This window comes from Lampetra fluviatilis, chromosome 21 (genome assembly GCF_964198595.1).
Source record: "Lampetra fluviatilis chromosome 21, kcLamFluv1.1, whole genome shotgun sequence".
Classification (NCBI taxonomy): Eukaryota; Metazoa; Chordata; class Hyperoartia; order Petromyzontiformes; family Petromyzontidae; genus Lampetra; species Lampetra fluviatilis.
Genome location: NC_136295.1, coordinates 1,863,541 through 1,881,480, shown reverse-complemented (window position 1 = coordinate 1,881,480; position 17,940 = coordinate 1,863,541). Strand labels below are relative to the sequence as shown.

General features: G+C 44.8%; 1 protein-coding gene across 4 annotated transcripts in view; it reads right to left on the bottom strand.

Annotated features, from left to right (window-relative positions):
- LOC144938130 (tenascin-X-like) overlaps nucleotides 1–17,940 on the bottom strand; it is a 150,829-nt gene that overhangs the window by 78,235 nt on the left and 54,654 nt on the right. For 3 of the 4 annotated variants that reach the window (XM_078865842.1, XM_078865843.1, XM_078865844.1), the window contains exons 20-30: nucleotides 16,905–17,192; nucleotides 15,634–15,906; nucleotides 14,400–14,746; nucleotides 12,397–12,565; nucleotides 11,797–11,883; nucleotides 10,026–10,217; nucleotides 8,506–8,778; nucleotides 6,771–6,857; nucleotides 5,950–6,141; nucleotides 4,886–5,179; nucleotides 4,546–4,632 (exon numbers count right to left, since the gene is read on the bottom strand). In XM_078865842.1, coding sequence (XP_078721968.1) covers nucleotides 4,546–4,632; nucleotides 4,886–5,179; nucleotides 5,950–6,141; nucleotides 6,771–6,857; nucleotides 8,506–8,778; nucleotides 10,026–10,217; nucleotides 11,797–11,883; nucleotides 12,397–12,565; nucleotides 14,400–14,746; nucleotides 15,634–15,906; nucleotides 16,905–17,192 — 2,289 coding nt within the window. The remainder of the gene's footprint in view (nucleotides 1–4,545; nucleotides 4,633–4,885; nucleotides 5,180–5,949; nucleotides 6,142–6,770; nucleotides 6,858–8,505; nucleotides 8,779–10,025; nucleotides 10,218–11,796; nucleotides 11,884–12,396; nucleotides 12,566–14,399; nucleotides 14,747–15,633; nucleotides 15,907–16,904; nucleotides 17,193–17,940) is intronic. The other variant, XM_078865845.1, reaches the window with a different exon arrangement.

The window sequence follows — 17,940 nt, the reverse complement described above, 5'->3', positions numbered from 1 at the left end:
ACCTATGTCAAAAAAAAAATTACCTTTCAAATATCAAATTGCATTGCAGGAATCCCCCGCTGTTAAGTTGCCATATTTTGCGTTGTTTCGCATAGACCAGACATGGGCAAAGTACGGCCCGCGGGCCGTATACGGCACGTTGGGCTTTTTAATCCGGCCCGCCGAACTTGTCAAAAATATTATTATTAAATTTAATTTTACCTTCCTCCTGTAATGCCCCCATTTCCCCATTAGATGGCGCACTTTGTGTAATTCAACAAAACAAACAAAACTTAACTCCGAGTTCTCTCCGAATTTCACGAGTCCGTTCTAGACCCTACAGTTTTTTAAAGAGTTTTAAGCACAGAAAACATAATTAAAGTTTGAAAAATCATTAATTATACAAACTTTTCAATAATTTCCTTCTTCACTTCGATTTAAATTTTCTTTAAAAACTTCTTCTCACCAACATTACCACTCATTACCGCTTTCTCCGAAGGCAAGTTTGTAAAAGAATACATGGTACAGACAGCAGACATCTTGTGTCCGGAGATCAAAAGCAAATTTGAAAAAGTCAGTTTATCACGCAGGACAGTGACTCGCCGTGTGGAACTGATTGATAAAAATATAGCCAGTCAATTAAACAAAAAGTATGATTCCTTTGAATTATATTCACTAGCACTGGATGAAAGTACGGACGTAAAATACACTGCTCAGCTCCTCATTTTTATCCGAGGCATTGACGACAGTTTTACGAAGAGAAGTTTTTGACCATGGAGTCCCTGAAAGGAACAACGCGGGGAGAGGACTTGTATAACCAGGTATATCTGCTGTCATCGAAAGAATGACGCTACCTCAGAGTAAACTTGTCAATGTCACCAAATTTAACTGGAAAAAATGTTGGGCTGCTGAAAAGAATCCAGGATAAAGTGAAAGAGGAAAACCCTGTCCAGGATCTTATTTTCCTTCACTGTATCATCCATCAGGAATCCCTGTGTAAGTCTGTATTGCAGCTTAATCATGTCGTGAATCCAGTCGTAAAACTTGTGAACTTAATACAAGCAAGGGGACTTCAGCACCGTCAGTTTATTACGTTCCTGGAGGAAACTGATGCGGATCATCAGGACTTGCTGTACCACTCTCGTGTCCGCTGGTTAAGTTTGGGGAAAGTGTTACAACGAGTGTGGGAGCTAAAAGAGGACATCATCGCATTTTTGGAGTTGATGGGGAAATCTGACGAATTCCCTGAGCTAAGCGACAAGAACTGGCTTAAGTGACTTTGCGTTTGCTGTGGACATATTTTCACACATGAATGAGCTGAATGTGATACTGCAGGGGAAAGATCAGTTTGTTCACGACATGTACAAACATGTGAAAGCCTTCAAATCCAAGCTCACTTTGTTCTCCGGACAAATTGCGAACAAATCTTTCGCTCATTTCCCCACACTTGCCATGCAGGAAGAGGCACCGCGAAACGCAAAATATATACAGCAAATCGCTTGAGGACCAGCACGGAGAATTCTGCCGTAGGTTCTCTGATTTCGAAAACATTGAACAGTCACTTCAGCTGGTGTCCTGTCCCCTGTCACAAGACCCTAAAAACAGCACTACAGGAGCTGCAGTTGGAACTGAGAGATCTTCAGTCTGACTCCATCCTAAAGGAGAAGTTCAACTCTGTTAAACTGAATCACTTTATGCTTCACTTAACAGAGCCACGTTTCCAAACCTCCGGAGGACTGCACAGAAGATACTGACTTTATTTGGCTCGACTTATGTGTGTGAGCAGACAATCAGCGTCATGAACGCCAACAAAGCCCGTCACAGACCAAAGTTAACGGATCAGCACCTCAGATCTATCCTGAGAATTGCCACAACCAAAATATTTCCAGACTTGGATGCACTGGCAAAAATGGGAGATCAACAACACTGTTCCCACTGAAACTGAAAGTGATGATCTGTTGCTGCAGCGAGGTTGGAGCCAAATCTCCATCACACAGCATGCGTGGCTGCTCTAACCTGTTAATGTAGATAATAAAGAAGTTCAAGTGAGGTCATTGGTTTGGGCGCAGGCCTCAGATGTTTTCATGATGTTTCATCAGTCACGTTACGACATGTTTTGTATTGTTCATGTTCGTGCAATTTGTTAAATTGCCTTGCAAATAAATGCTTTGCTACCTGTTAAAGGCCAAATCCTTTCATTTAATGATTTTTACATGTCATTTATATTAGTTCACACAAACACTCCATCCATCTGTTCCTGGCCCGGCCCCTCTGTCAAATTTTAGAACCCATTGTGGCCCGCGAGTGAAAAAGTTTGCACACCCCTGGCATAGACGTTATTGATGAATTCAGTAACATATTTCCTCTTAAATTATTTAGAGCAATTTTTTTTTTAACCAGGAATGTACGCGGTGAAATATTTACTATTTTGCGATGTAATACTGTTGTCTACAGGCATAGCGCATACCATGTGTAGGCAGTGTGAGCTCACCTGTGATTAACCACGTGTATAATTGTGCACTCCGTAGCTGTGCCAAATGGTTTCTTAAGTTACCATATGCTACAGAGAGCCAGGTGCGTCTTTATTAATAAAAATGTACACTTAAAGAAAGTTTCACCCAGAGGTCGCAAGGCGCTGCACAGAGCTGAAAGCAAGTAAGTAAATAACGCAATTCTAAAACCTAATTTTAGCACACAGGCTCATGATTTAACCACGGGTACAATTACACTGTGTAACAAAAAAATTGCTCCTGGGTAGTAAGTGTTATTTCCTAATTGCTGCCTCAAAAGTACAGAAAATGGCTATTTTATTCCCCACAAACCTTTGCTTTTGTGACCAGGACAGTGATATTGAGAAATTACCTATTTTCAATGAGAAAACGGGTGAATGTGTGTCTTTTCGTTCACATAAAGTCAGGAAAAACAACATACGAATCAAAATTGACATGTATTTATACTAAAGTAATACAAAAGTGACTAGTAAAGATTTAGACACCAAGGTGCACTACCACAGGCGGGACTGGCCACAGTGGACCGAGTTCTCTGTGGGGAGGAACAATGTCAAGTGGGAGCCACTGGTGGACCCCCGGAAGGTGCCGATTCCACCACTGCACATCATATTGGGCCTTATGAAACAATTTGTCAGAGCTGTAGATAAGGAGTCGGCAGCCTTCAAGTACCTTCAAGACTTCCTCCCTAAGCTGTCCGAGGCAAAAGTCAAAGCCGGTGTCTTCTTAGAACCACAGATAAAGATCCTGGAGTGCAATTAATTCCCCAGGAAGCCCACTAGTAAGGATAAAGCGGCTTGGAACAGCTTTGTCGCAATGGTTCGTGGCTTCCTGGGTAATCACAAGGTCGAAAACTATGTGGAGCTGGTTGAGATTCTGGTGAAGAACTACAGCACAATGGGCTGTAGGATGTCCCTCAAAGTCCATATCTTTGATCAATTCAAGGAGAACATGGGAGCGCACTTGGAGGAGCAAGGCGAGTGCTTCCACAAGGATATACTGGACTCTGAACGCCGCTACCAAGGACAGTATAACGAGAACATGATGGAAGACTACATTTGGGGCCGATTCGTGAAAGTGATTTACAGTATAATCGTAAATCTCGAAAGACTACTCCCTTCTAAATATTTTGTAGTCCTGTTTGTATTACTTTAGTATAAATACATGTTAATTTTGATTCATGTTGTTTTTTTCTGACTTTATGTGACGAAAAACACACAAATTCTCCCGATCGTTAAACGAGCTGTCCAAATAGGCCTCCAGGAGGTTCTAGTGCTATTTTTGCTAGGACACCGATTAGCAGGAATTGGAGACTGATGTGCGAGCACCACGCAGGCCCAGTGCTGGTTGGTGGGAAAAGTAGACCCAAGCGGGTCCATTCTGACGGCGATAGAAAAGCCATTCCTATCATGTGCAGAAAAACATCGCGGAAGGGATTGTATGACTCTTTCCAATGGGCCGATTTGAACATACCACGTTGTCTGGCATCGTAGAGTGGGTGTCAGTCTTCAGACAATGCCGGATGCCAAGCAAATCAACCCCATTTTTGGCTTCTGAAATCCGTAACGTGGAACCCAATGAATGTATGGTCTGGTCCGGTTTGGGCCTAGCAAATGAGCAGTTTGTACACAGGACGGGGGGGGGGGGGGGGGGGGGACGGAGGCTGGTACACATTGGCGATGGTGGACTTCACAAAGCTTGGTGGGTGATGGATGGTGGCATTGCCAGAGTTGGGAAGCAAAAACCACCACGTGCCAAAAGGCTTCCTACTGATATACAGCAGGCCTTGCCTGCTGTATATTTGATACTTTAGTGAGTAAAAGGTAAACAGAACACATGTGATTTATGATCAACGTTTGGGTTAGGCCATGTCTTGATCCAAATAAATCCGTGTCATTAGGAACCCTCTACCACATGAATCATATTTTCTACAAAACCTACAAGTTACATTTAATAGACGTCACTAATATTTGTGTCTCGTGTGTAGTATTTGGGTGCTCACAAAGAATGCATTGTAAACGTTAGGTACTCCGCACATTGATATCAAATATCACTGCACCTGGAGTGGGAACCTTCTGCCAGGTGATGGTCAACGCTCCGGTATCCGAGTTCAGGCTCACTTGCACGTCCTGCGGGGAGCCCGGTGCTGCAGTGGAGACAGGAGAGAGAAGACGACTTTAAATCTGTGAACTCGCGTGACGATAACTTAACACTTGTAACGCGAATAACAGCAAGGCTGGTTACGTTTCAAGGATAACCCTCCCAACGCTTCTGAACGCAGACTTCAAGTTGAGCAATGATGGTGCAAAGTGAGGCTCCCAGTCGTGCGAGACGAAGATAAACTGGCCAATGTGATGTTAAACTCAACGACAGACGAGACAAATGGCTGTGGAATTCACCAGTGGTCTGCGAGCGCCGTGCAGGTTCACTCTCCCCGTCCTTCGCCAGCGTGGAGACCCCAATATCATAAACCACGCCAGGCCGGAGGCCTTCAACGGTATAGACCCCCGTGCGAGGCCCCACGACGGCCTCCAGGAGGGGCGAGGAGTCGCCCGGCAGAGACACCGTCACGCGATAGCCCGTGATGCCAGGCAGGGAGAGCGGGGTCCAGCGCAGCACCAGAGAGGTGTCGCTCACGTCGGTGAAGCGGAGATCGGACGGCTCAGGGGTGACTACGACCTGCCGGTCGGCAGCTTCAATGCCAAGCGCAGAGTGAGGTTAGCGAGCAAGGTTTAATCAGATGCAGTTGAAGGTTGAGATTGCATTGTTCAAGCATTCCTTAAATAAATAAAAGCACACTCATCAGCCTTTTTTCCACATTAAGCTAAGCATGTTAGGGTGTGGAAGCATTAGATCTTAGATTAGGGTGAATAGCAGTAGAATATCAACACCACGTTTGTATTTCTGGGGCCGATGTAGGGGTTTGTAATTCTCTTTCACAACCACACCGCAATTGAAAATCTGCTTACGCGAGGAGGCGACTGAAATAAAAACGTGTCGAGCTGCAGTGAAACGTTTTCTTTTCCCATCCATTATCAAACTGAAGCAAGTCGGGTTTTGCATGTTCTGCGGTCCCTCTCTACGGCCCTAGTCGAGTAATGTACTTCTCATGGACCTAACCGCAGTATCGGCAGCCTGAAACAATGAACTGTGAACTGAGATTTATAATAACATTCATGTCCAGATCCTGTAGACTCTGTGATTTATGGAATTGATGAAGGGAATGGATAAATGTAGTTTTCCAGTCATTCGATTTTTTTTACTTGTTCATCTGTCACATTCAGGGGCATTAGGTATCCATAAAGGAGTTTATTTTTACAAAGGCTTACCAGAAAAGAAAAAAAAACACATTTACAATATCCAAATTTCCTTCCCCAAAATTTGAGTTTCATCTAAAAAATGAATTGCACTTACAAAACGTCTAATTTGTTATGCAGTGACAACGGCAGTGTGGATATCTCACCGTTTGAGATGACGGTTGAGAAGGGCTTGCTCTCCATTTCGTCCTTGATGGCCGTGATCGTGACGTTGTACTCCACGTTGGGCGTCAGCCGGACCAAGGTGAAGGACGTCCGGTCCGGCCCCACGAGCTCATCCAGAGGCTGTCCCCGCTGCCCGTGGAGGGGCGTGCCGCGCACGCGGTACCCCGTCAGACCTGTGCGGTGATTTTAACGTTGAACTCGGGCGCACCACAGTTTGAACGACATCATCGTGAGAAGAGCGGTCACGGTGTTTTCTGGTGTGGTGACGCGTGGCTCGGCGGTAGCGCGTTCGCCGCTCATTGCAGAGGTTCGAGATTTGCACCCGGGAGGGTGTGCCCCTGGCTAATACCGCGCCTGTGTTCGCTGTGAAATACTACGCGCCGTCTGCTTCATAGTGGGCATTATGGATCGTGTGATGCCAATCAAAAAACATGGGGCCATTGTGTGGTATGTATGTAGAACTTCTTTCGCACCGTACGTAGCTAACCGTGGTAATCAGAGTTGGGGGGGGGGGGAAGGACAAACTAAATACAAAAAGCAGTTCTAAAGTAATTAGTGTTCATAAATTTGATTTAAAAAGTGCATAGCTCCAGTGGCTTTCTAATAACGGAAGATCATTCCAAACGGCCGCAGAAGCGCATCTGAAAGAAAGCGTGCGATGCGGTGACGTTCTTTGTTCAATGGCCAGCCAAAAGCCGCTGCGAGAACGATCGGAGTTCACATCCTGGTTTATGCTCCTTGACGAGATCAGCACGGTATTGTGGTTCATTTGTGGCAAGCGGTGCATATCTCCAACACACACCTGGAACCGTCATTCTCTGCCAGGTGATGGTCAGCTCTCCGTTGTCGGGGTTGACGTCTACCTGCACGTTCCTGGGCGGTCCCACTTCTGTTAAGAGATACGAAAGCGGTTAAAGCGTAATAATTAAGCTTCTATTTCGTTCTAATATTCATCCACCATGACACAATGACACACGAAAGCATAGCCAAATTGATAAATGCAACACATCTATTAGAACTCATAAAAACACGAACAATACCATGATGCAATGCTCAGCAATTTTCTCAGCTTTAAATGATGTTTTCTTTTTTTTTGCGTCGGTTTTGCAAAATGCATCTCACAACGTGATTTGTAATGCGCACAGCTCTCACCACGGAGCCGTGGAAAACCACGCTTGTGACCGAATCTCTAGCGCAGGAGTCGGCAACCATAAAAGAAAAGAGCAATTTTTTTTCGAATGTGCTAAAAAACTCAATAATTGAAGAGCCGCAATGCATGTGAGAATATGAGAATGTGGTCCTAAATAAATAACGTCACGAATGCGTCCTTAAAAAGCCACTTGCAGCTCAGGAGCCGTGCATTAGCGTCCATTGGAATCCTTTTCAAAGTGGGAAAACCAGGCGCTGCACAAAACGCCCGTGATAGGCATTCCACAAGCAAATGATGTGGCACTTTGTTTTTTTCGGTAAAGGCACGTAGGTAAAATAAAATATATGAAAACTAAATTAAATCACGACGTTTCGGGCGCAACACAAGCGTCCTTCTTCATAGTGGGCATTATGGATTGTGTTGCGCCCGAAACGTTGTGATTTAATTTAGTTGTTTTCATTTTTTTTTTACCTACGTGACTTTACCGAAAAAACCAAAGAGTATGAATCCTTGCAGTCACGAAAGCTTCAAATCTAGCATGTGACAGTTATAATGCAATTAGGGTCTATATAGCATGTATGTTGAACTTTTTTTGCACAGTACATAGTCAACCCTGCTAAATCGGAGGTTAGATATAACACGAGTTTACAGAGACAATTCCCTGCTAATTCCCACACCACTCCCACTATGGGAGAACCAAACACGGTTTAAACTGCATGCATGTGGCAGCCCCCTGATGTCTGGAACAGAGCAAAAATGTTTGGGATCAAAACCTCACCAACCTTGTCCCCCACTTTAAAATCACTTTTAGACCTCAGATTTCCTATCACATGTACGTGTGATTGATCGCGCAAGCTTTGCAGACTAAAGTAAGAATATTATTTTTATTTAATGCGATGTGTTCTCCCAGCCCTGTTGTATTCTTTGCGGCGATTGTACCACGACGTTGATGCATGATGGCCTTGACATTCAAAACTTGACTGTGTACAGTTATGTTGGGTTGTTTTAGACCCATTTTTGTTGTTGTTGAAACTGGGTTTCTGTAACCAGATCCCCATATAAAAAAAACATTTACTACCCATTATGTTGTACCTATGCCAGAATAAAACATTTCAAAGACAATTTTGCTACATTTAAATATTAGCTCTAGCAAAAGTCTCACTTTTAAAAAGGACAATCTCTTTTTTTTTGACAGAGGATAGCATAATACAGAAGTCGGTGGCGAAGGATTGCCCAAAGTGCGGCCAATCCTCGGATCGAGGATGGCTGAAGACAAGCGTGTTGAACTTCTTCTTTCGCACCGTAACCTAGCCAACATCGATAACGCTTCCCAAGAAAAACCGTGTACACATTTTCTGAACTTATAAAACAACAGATCTGCACTCACCAGTGCTGTGCGTCCCGCGTACGGCTTCAGACTCCCCATTCTCCACGAGCGTGGACACGCTGAAATCGTACAAGATGCCGGGCTCCAGCCCGTCGATGGAGAACGCCCCAATGCCGGGTCCTACAGTGTCATCCAGGAGCAGCGAGGCATCCCCGGGCAAGGACACGGTCACGCGGTAGCCCGTCACGCCGGGCAAAGGCAGAGGCGTCCAGCGCAGCACCAGCGACGTGTCGCTCACGTTGGTGAACGCCAGGTTCGTGGGTCGGGGGATTTCTGTGGCGAACCCAGGAGGAGGGGGAAGCACAGAGTGAGGGGCATCGAGGAGAACCGCGGCGATTACACGGCAAACGTAAAAAAACACATCGCAGACATCCTATTTCAAACTGGTGGCTTATCTTGTGAAAGGCCAGAGCATTGAACAACAAGGGGTAATTAACACAAATGTGCCACATGCAGTATGGTTGCAGTCTCAACCAGAGTACACGTTTCAATGCCCAACTATTACACTCTTTATCAACTTTGCTGCTTATTTCTTGCAACAATAGGATTCTTATTAAGCACCGATAGACGGCAGGGTAGGCCACAGCCCGACCTTCAACTGCCACTCGGATATGACCTTTACCATTTATGTACGGTTAAATGACGACATGCGAATATTCGAAATATGACATTGTGGTAGAAAGAACTTTCGATTTATTACCATTATTTCACAGTGAAAATAAAGTAACATACACCTTTAAATCACTAAATTAATACTATATTTAGCGATCTGTTTTTTTACAAATACAAACAAAATGTTTCTTTACTTTGTTCTTTGATTTATATCAGTTTTTAAATGTAATACTGTACAGTATAAAATATATTATTTTCAATGCAAATGGTCTTTGCTTATAATATGAACTAAGTTTACCAATAGGGTTTTTCCCCTTTTTTCTGGCAACAAAACTGACACCTTTTGCAAGGAATCATGTTTACATTAACCACAATACTTGCAGTGAAATGCAAACAAAAAACAACACTCTGGTAATTTATGCATTGTCTTTGAAACTGATTGGTCCACACCAGAAACAGCTTTCTTTGGAGCCTCGTCTCATATGGTGTTCGACCAGATGACGCCTTATGAGACGAGGCTCTAAAGAAAGCTGTCTCTGGTGTGGACCAATCAGTTTCAAAGACAATGCATACATAACCAGAGTATTGTTTTTTGTTTGCATTTGACTGCAAGTATTGTGGTTAATGTAAACATGATTCCTTGCAAAAGGTGTCAGTTTTGTTGCCAGAAAAAAGGGGAAAAACCCTATTAGTATATTTTGGTACTGGCAAAAGAGGTCCCATAATGAACTAAGTTATTCATTGTTGACTGACATTGAATGTTTAATAGCACTCATGTTATAAGTTATTCAGCATTAAAGTTTCAAAATACGAATAAAGCTCCAGGAACGTACCGACTTCGTATATCGAGGCATTGCTGTAAAATGTACCTACACAAGTGAGGAACCACGACAACATCGGGCACTTACCACCGGTGGCACTGGAGGAGAATGGGGCACTCTCCACGCCATCCTTGAGAGCCGTGATGGTGATGTTGTACCTCACTCCGGGAGTGAGGCTCTCCAGAGTCAGCGACGTCTCCTCGGGTCTCACCAGCTGATCCAGGAGGTGGCCTCGCTGCCCTTGGAGGGGCACCCCACGCACGCGGTACCCGGTCAGGCCTGGAGGGGGTGGGCATTAGAAAACGGACAGTGAAAGGTTGTTCAATGAGGATTTGTATGCAAGTATGTTGAACTTATTTGGCACCGTATGTAGGCAACCGTGTTAATTGGAGGTGCGGGGGGGTAGGAACAAACTAAACACAAAAAGCAGTTTCTAAGAAACTAATTTTCAATCTAGATTTAAAAGTGCATAGCTCCAGTGGCTTGCTAATATCAGAAGAACGTTCCAGACGGCCGCAGAAGCGCATCCGAAAGCATGCAATGCAGTGACCATCTTTGTTTGATGACTAGTCAAAAGCCGTTGAGAGGATGACTGGAGTTCGCGTTTTATACGGGAACATGACACAGTCTACCTGAACTGCTGACAACCAACTTATTTACACACGCATACGCGTGCCTCAAAATAATAAGCTTCACTGCTAAATAATACAAATTGACCATCATTGCCACTTTGCAATTGATGTTCTCTTAACTCTTAACAGAGACAGATGTTCTTAAGTTTCCCACTGACATTGAATGTTTAATACATTTTCAATTTCTACCAAGCAACCAAAAACTATTTTTTTTCAATTCAGCAACTATGAAAACAGCATATTCTGGTTATAATACTCTTTTAAATACGTTTCCCTTCTATATAAATACTTCAGGCTCCACCAGGAAAAACCCCTTCTTATCAACAAGACATAAATCGAACACAAATTATCATCATCATCTAACATAACCGTGTTATTTTATACATTTTATTACAATGCACACCACTAACCCTTTCCCATTCCGATTATGTAAACGTACACGCATGTCATCGTCGGAACGGAACCGGAAAAAAAACTACCACAAGGAGAAACATGGCAAGCTCTGACTCTGGGGCACTTTAAAGATAACACCAACAAATTGGCAGGTTTCATCGTTTGGTGGGTTTACACATACATGAAATCTAATAAACATTGGGCCTTATTGCAAACAAAAGCATTCTATTATGCCCGCTCTCTGGCGAACTAGACAGTGTTGGTTGCATTACTCTTCGAAACTATCACGAGGCCCACAAACTTAAGCCTGGACGTATAAGTTACACATACTTGCTATACACTCGGAGAAGAAGATTTGAAAGGTTTGCCAAAAATTGCTGCTCGGGCTAATGTACAATATCAGATAATATATATTTTTTATGGTTTCTATGATCAATGAGTGTATCATTAAGGGGTTGGATACGATACATGTAACACACCTGACACATAACATTAAAATTATACAGGAATCACACCAATAACTACAGAAAATATAATCTTGCATCCCCTGCAAAAAAGCCTCAAGAAATTTACAAACAAACACAAAAGAACGCAAAAAAAAACCTACAAATACAAAAATAATGTAACAGGTATTGACCAAATATCTCAGCGCTGAAAAGTTACCAAAAAATTACTCGATCTGGATTATACATTTTAAAGATGACACCCCCCCCCCTCCTGCGAAAATCTGGAAGGACCCTCCTGAAAAAAAAGACTTGTGACTCCGTGAGGCTTTTTCTGGGTGAACGATCGGCACGATGAACAACCACACCGAGGTAGTAAAGAGGCCATACCGGGGATGCTGGATCTCTCCCACGACAGCGTCAGTTTCTTTGTGATGGGGTTCACATCCACCTTGACGTTCCGGATTTGAGCGACGGCTGCAAATGCACAGAAAAGTGTAAAAAAATTTACACGCATTTATGCAATTAAAATTATACTCCAACGTTAGAGAGCTGCATTTCCCCATCGCACGAAATGGGTCTTCTTCGAGTGCTCCAGTTTCCTCCAACATGTATAACCACTCGTGAATTGGCCGAAAACATCTTAGAATATATAACGGGCCTCCCATGTTTGTGGATTTTACAGCCTTGCGAGTGAAATGCAGTTTGCAATAATGACGCTGCTATAAATATGCTTATTAAAACTTACAAAGAAAGGAGACCTCGCACGTTACGCCGACGTGTCTCACCGTCACGTAGTTGGCAGAAACGGAAAATGGACTCGCATGCAGCAGACGAGTTGGCCCAGAGTCTGCATATTATGTTCCACGTAACATTCTATTGAGGTAATGGCTTAAACTTAAGCTAGTAATTACACCGTTGGCGATAACGACAACAACAATTATTTTAAAAATTCCCAAAAAACCAACGGGGTGAGAAACGGCGGCGCACGTGTGGTGATGGTTTTCGTGGCGGGCCGAGCAATCTGCCGCCCATCCCACAGGATGGAGACGGTCACGATGTACTGCTCTCCGGGGGTCAAGCCGTCGATCAGGATGCTGCCCGACTCCGACGTCTCCGTCCTGAAGGGAGCCTCGTGCTCGGGGAGCTGCACCGATGCCTGTGGGTGGTAACGCGCGGACACGCGCGCTCTACTCGTTACAGCCGTTCAATCGGTTACACGCGCTCTACTCGTTACAGCCGTTCAATCGGTTACAACAACAAAAAAGCTAATAAAGAGACAGCCCCGGGCAACGGGGGGTGTGGTGGGGGGCTTGCTTTTTGCCACGCATAGGAGGGCAATGCGCTGCGCGTAAATAGCGTTTAGGAACGACGTACACGGCTGGGGGCGTGGGGGGGGTGGGGGGGGAGCGGCAACCTCCTCCACAAAGGAGAATGACGGAGTCACTCCCCTATTGCGGCGTGATGGGAACTCCCTCCCCTGGTATACAGGAGGTCAGAGGTTCCTGACCCTGACGCCAGTTGTATATTTGGAGTTTGCATGTCTCTCTCCCCGTAGTCACGTGGATTTTTTTCCAGCTTCCTCTGGTTTTTCCCTCCACATTTAGAATCAACGTGCATTTAGAGTATTTTCCTGATATAAAGTTCCACATGATAAGCTACTTCGTTGAGCTATTATTAGAAAATATATATAGTTCAGTCGGCCTTTTCCTGGTAAAATAAAAATTGTAGAGTTTTATTTTAGAATGTGAAGCGCAATCTATTGCACGCGCGAGGTAAATGAACACTTAACATCAAGCAACTCCTGATACCAGACGAGACAAAGTTATTACGTTTCATCAGTTGCTTTTCAATTTCCTTACAAAAAAGACATTATTTGAAGTCAAAGCGAATTTTTCCTCAATTGAGCATTGAAGAAGCATTCATGCTCATCGCCTGTTTATAGCCTTGAGCCAGTGATGGAAATTCCCCATTCCTATGATGGGGTGAGTCTATCCATAAAACAAGCACTCGACTTCCGCCACAAAGTGGTAGTTATTGTATCAACTCCAGAGGGCCGATGGGTTGCGTAAACCCCCAATCAGGATTGGAACTCGCAACCTTCCGAGATGCGAGCCGCCCCACTCCAACACCGCTGGGCAGACGGTAAACCGAGACAGCTTGAACACTTCCATTTTATTTTATTGATAGAAACTAACACTGACAACTGGTAACTACAGCGCAAGTCATAATTAAGAGTTAACGTTTACTAAAACACACAACCATGTGCGCCACACATTATTAGTTTTTTGCACTCCTGGAGTATACTAAAAACACTACTGCCAGTTTGGCACGATTAATTTCTCATAAGAGCCCCACCTAAATACATGTGTTTATTTATATACTTTAAGCGTAAATATGAATCCTTTTCACTTCCCTTGGAACCATGCTTGACGAAGATGGGAGAAAAAGTTTAAACTTGTAAATGTACATATGTCAAGAGCTTCGCAAACCATAACAGGATATAATTCAAGTCAAATGAATACGAGATATCAATGGGTTAAGGTACATGAATTAGTTTGTATGTATGTTGAACTTCTTTCGCACCATACTTAGCCAACCGTGCTAATCGGATGTGCGGGGGGGGGGGGGGGACAACAAACTAAATACAAAAAGCAGTTTTAAAGAAATTAGTTTGTGAATCTAGATGATTTTAAAGTGCAGAGCTGCAGTGGCTTCCGAATATCGGAAGGAAGAGCATTCCAGACGGCCGCAGAAGCACATCCGAAAGCGCACAATGCAGTGACTGTCTTTAATTAATTGATATTTTCTCCCTGCCATAGGAATGTGGACTTTCCAAGGCTGGCTCAGGGCCACCAATATAATTGAGTACCACCCCACACACTGGCACATGAAGTGTCCAACGGCTATAGATCTCCAAATACCTTTCCTAATGTCACTACTACCACAACTTTTACTTTCAAAAAAACACGGGAAAGGGAATTTTTACTCACCAGGACCGAGACGCTGGCCGTGGGTTTCCACCTGAAAGTCAGCGACGTTTCCGTGATTTCCGTGATGATCTCGGGCAGAGATCCGGGCAAAGGCCCTGTCCGTTCTGACGTGTCAAAAGGGCCGACAACTGGCTGGCGCGGATGGGTATCTGGCTGGTGCGGACGGCTGTCTGGCTGGTGCGGACGGCTGTCTGGCTGGCGTGGATGGGTATCTGGCTGGCGTGGATGAGTATCTGGCTGACGCGGATGAGCGCCTGGCTGCCGATGTGGGTGCAAGTCAGAAGGAGTGCCAGGCTGGGTATCTGGATGAGGATAAGCCTGAACGCCCACTTGGGAGCCCGCTTCAACTGGGAAAGGCAACAAAGAGAACGCGCACACACACCAACACAGACACACACACACACAGACACACACCCACACGCCCGTCACGAGTACGCAAGCAGCTCAACAGTGCACACTGCATCTAAGTGTCCCTCCTTTCACTGCAAAAAAGGGACGTTGCAATCAGTCTAGAAAGGCCATAACAGCAGCAAGGTAAAACATTCAACAAACCAAAATACAGTGGTACCTCGGTATACGACCGCTTTGGAATACGTCGAATTTGGTATACGTCGTGTTTTGACGAGAAAAAAATGTCTTGGGATACGACGTCTTGCTTGGGATACGACGTGCTTGCTAGAACTTGTATGGGTGGGGATGAGTCGCTGCGTACCCACGTAGACCCCGTTCACGACTAAAACAAAGCACCGCTCTTCAGTCTGCCTGTAGATCTCGTTCAGTGCACAACCCGTGCACAACCCTTAATTTATTTATGCATTTATTTTAATTTATGTATGCATTTTAGTAATAAGTAGTGTCTAAATTATTTTATACATCCCCATTTAATGCATAATATGCCATATCAAATATAATTTCTTATACTCAGGAACGGATCATTTCCCTTCCCTTTATTTCTTATGGGAAAAATTAATTTGGTATACGTTATTTTCGGTATAAGTCCTACCTTCTAGAACGAATTAACGACGTATACCGAGGTACCACTGTACTCAAAGCTCAAATGTTTGACAATGTAAATGTAGCCCCACTGGAAGAAAGAAAAGTGGCTCTTCAAAGATTTTTGTTCCACACACACAGGCAAAAACACTATGCTAAGACAAGATAAAGCGGCAACGATGATGATGCTCCTGCGCCCGACGGAAACGCGAGCCATGGGGCAGGGGGGAGGGAGACGTACGTGTCGTGAAAATGGCGCTGAGCGGCACGCTGCGCTGCCCATTCTTGACGGAGCGCAGCGTGATGGTGTACTCGGTTGCGGGCCGCAGGCCGCGCTCCGTGTGGTGCCGCGCCTCGGGCGACAAGGCCAGCGACTTTGGCCGCCCGGCGCCGGCGCGCGTGGGGCCGTAGCTCAGGTGGTAGCTGTCGAGTGCGGCCTGTGGTGCCGTCCAGTTGATGGTGACGCTCATCTCGGTGATCTCCACGAAGCGCATGTCCGACGGAGCGTCGACCACTGTGCCCCGGCAGAAAGCGAAACGGAGGATTCAACGTCGCGCGGTGAATTTTTGAAGTTTTGCCCCGTGGATAACATGAGATTTTGATTTGGGTCGGCAGACACATGGATAAACTGCACGGCAATGGCCTAGGCAGATTTTACTGTGCACAGTAGAAACTACACTCTATAAGTTGGTCAGATCGGGGCGAGTTACATGCAGAGATAAACTTACACACGATGATCTGCCTCAGAATAATTCAGATGCTAAATTGCCTACAATCCGTTACAAGTGTAGAAAACATGACCTTGTGCGTGACGTCAACAGGGGGTGGCGCTTAACTACCACATGGTAGTAAGACAGTTGAGATACGGTATAGAGAGAGATGGATATGGATACTGAAAGGTAGTGCTTGTTGTTACTCACTAAGTAGTAAACCAAGACTTTTTCATATTCTTGGGTCTTTCGGTAAAGTCGCGTAAATAGGTTCAAAGAAAATAATAAAAAATAACAGAAAACTACGACGTTTCGATCGTAATGCAAGTGGTCGTCTTCAGGAAAAGGGTGGTTTAGCTTGTTATTTTTTATTATTTTCTTTGAACCTATCTACGTGACTTTACCAAAAGACCCAAGAATATTAATTCCTGCAGTCAAGAAAGCTTTAAGTCAAGATTTAAAGACTTACATTGTTTAATAAAGGCTACAAATGGTTATTTATTTTATCATTACAAGACCATCCTGAGCGCAATCCCTTTAAACTTCTCGATTAGCGAGCTGCCGAAGGAAAGGAGGAAAAAAAACAATAGACAACAACAAATACAACTAACCCTTAATGGCGTAACAAAAAAACCACCACGCGTGACGACGTTACCACGTGGCGTTTGTGGCTTTGCCAGTCAAAAAGGGACCGAAACGAGAAAATTTGTTTCCTGGGTTCCGTGCGGACCCAATTCCGCCGAGCGGGTATAGCGCACACACAGGGCAGTGAAGGGGGGGGGCGGTAGGGGGGTGGACGTACGTGTTGTTTGCTCGCCGACGAGCGGCTGGCTCTCCTGGCCGTCCTGGTGGTACACGGCGAAGACCTCGAAGCGGTACGTGATGCCTGGCTGCAGGCCATCCATGTCGGCGAAGGTGTGCTCCGTGAACGGCACGCGGAACGGCTCCTGCGCCCGCCCCAGCGGCGTGACGACGATGCGGAAGCCCATCACGGCGTCGTCGGGGGCAACGGGCCGGTTCCACATGAGGACGATCTTCGTCTCGGTCACGGCGACGAACTGGAGGTCCGTCGGAGATGCCAGGATCAATTCTGCGAAGAACAAAAAACAAAACCGTGAGCTTCAGACGCAAGACGGACACTACCCACTCACACAAATATCAATCAGCAGGATTTCGAAAGCACCGGTAACAGTTTATTTGCTTTAAATGTAACCCAATGATAAAAACAAAGTAGTATGAATGTTCACCACTTAGATATTTATCCTGACAAATAATAATCTGCTGATAATTCATTCATATCACACAGGTTGATAATAAATGATCAGACTCCATGGCTAAGTAGCACACACAAGGATGTGCGAGATGACAGAATGTATATTGCGACGAGGCGACGGGATAGAACTGGCAGATTTAGAGGTTTGAAGTCCTTGCCACCTGGCAATCGATGATATCCGTCACTGAATAGCATCGACTACACCGAATTACATGCCTTCGTCACATGACGCTCCTCGTGCCAGACAATTCTACCCCAGTGGTGGGCATTCCTTTACCACATTAGTGCACCATCATCTCTCCAACCATTCATTACACAGATCATCTGCACTCTCCCTTGGGTAGTGCTATGGTGGCAAAGTGCCCGTCATTTGGAAGGTCGAGTTCAGGTCGAGTTCAAATCCCAATTGAGGGTTAAATTATACAATCATGATTCAGATACGCTTGGGTTTTGCCTCATAATTATCTGGCCCAATGTATGTCGTGACACTTGCCACCACCTGATATCGTCATTGAAATGCAATTGTCACGTGGTGTACAAGCTTTTAACAAACCGATTATTATTG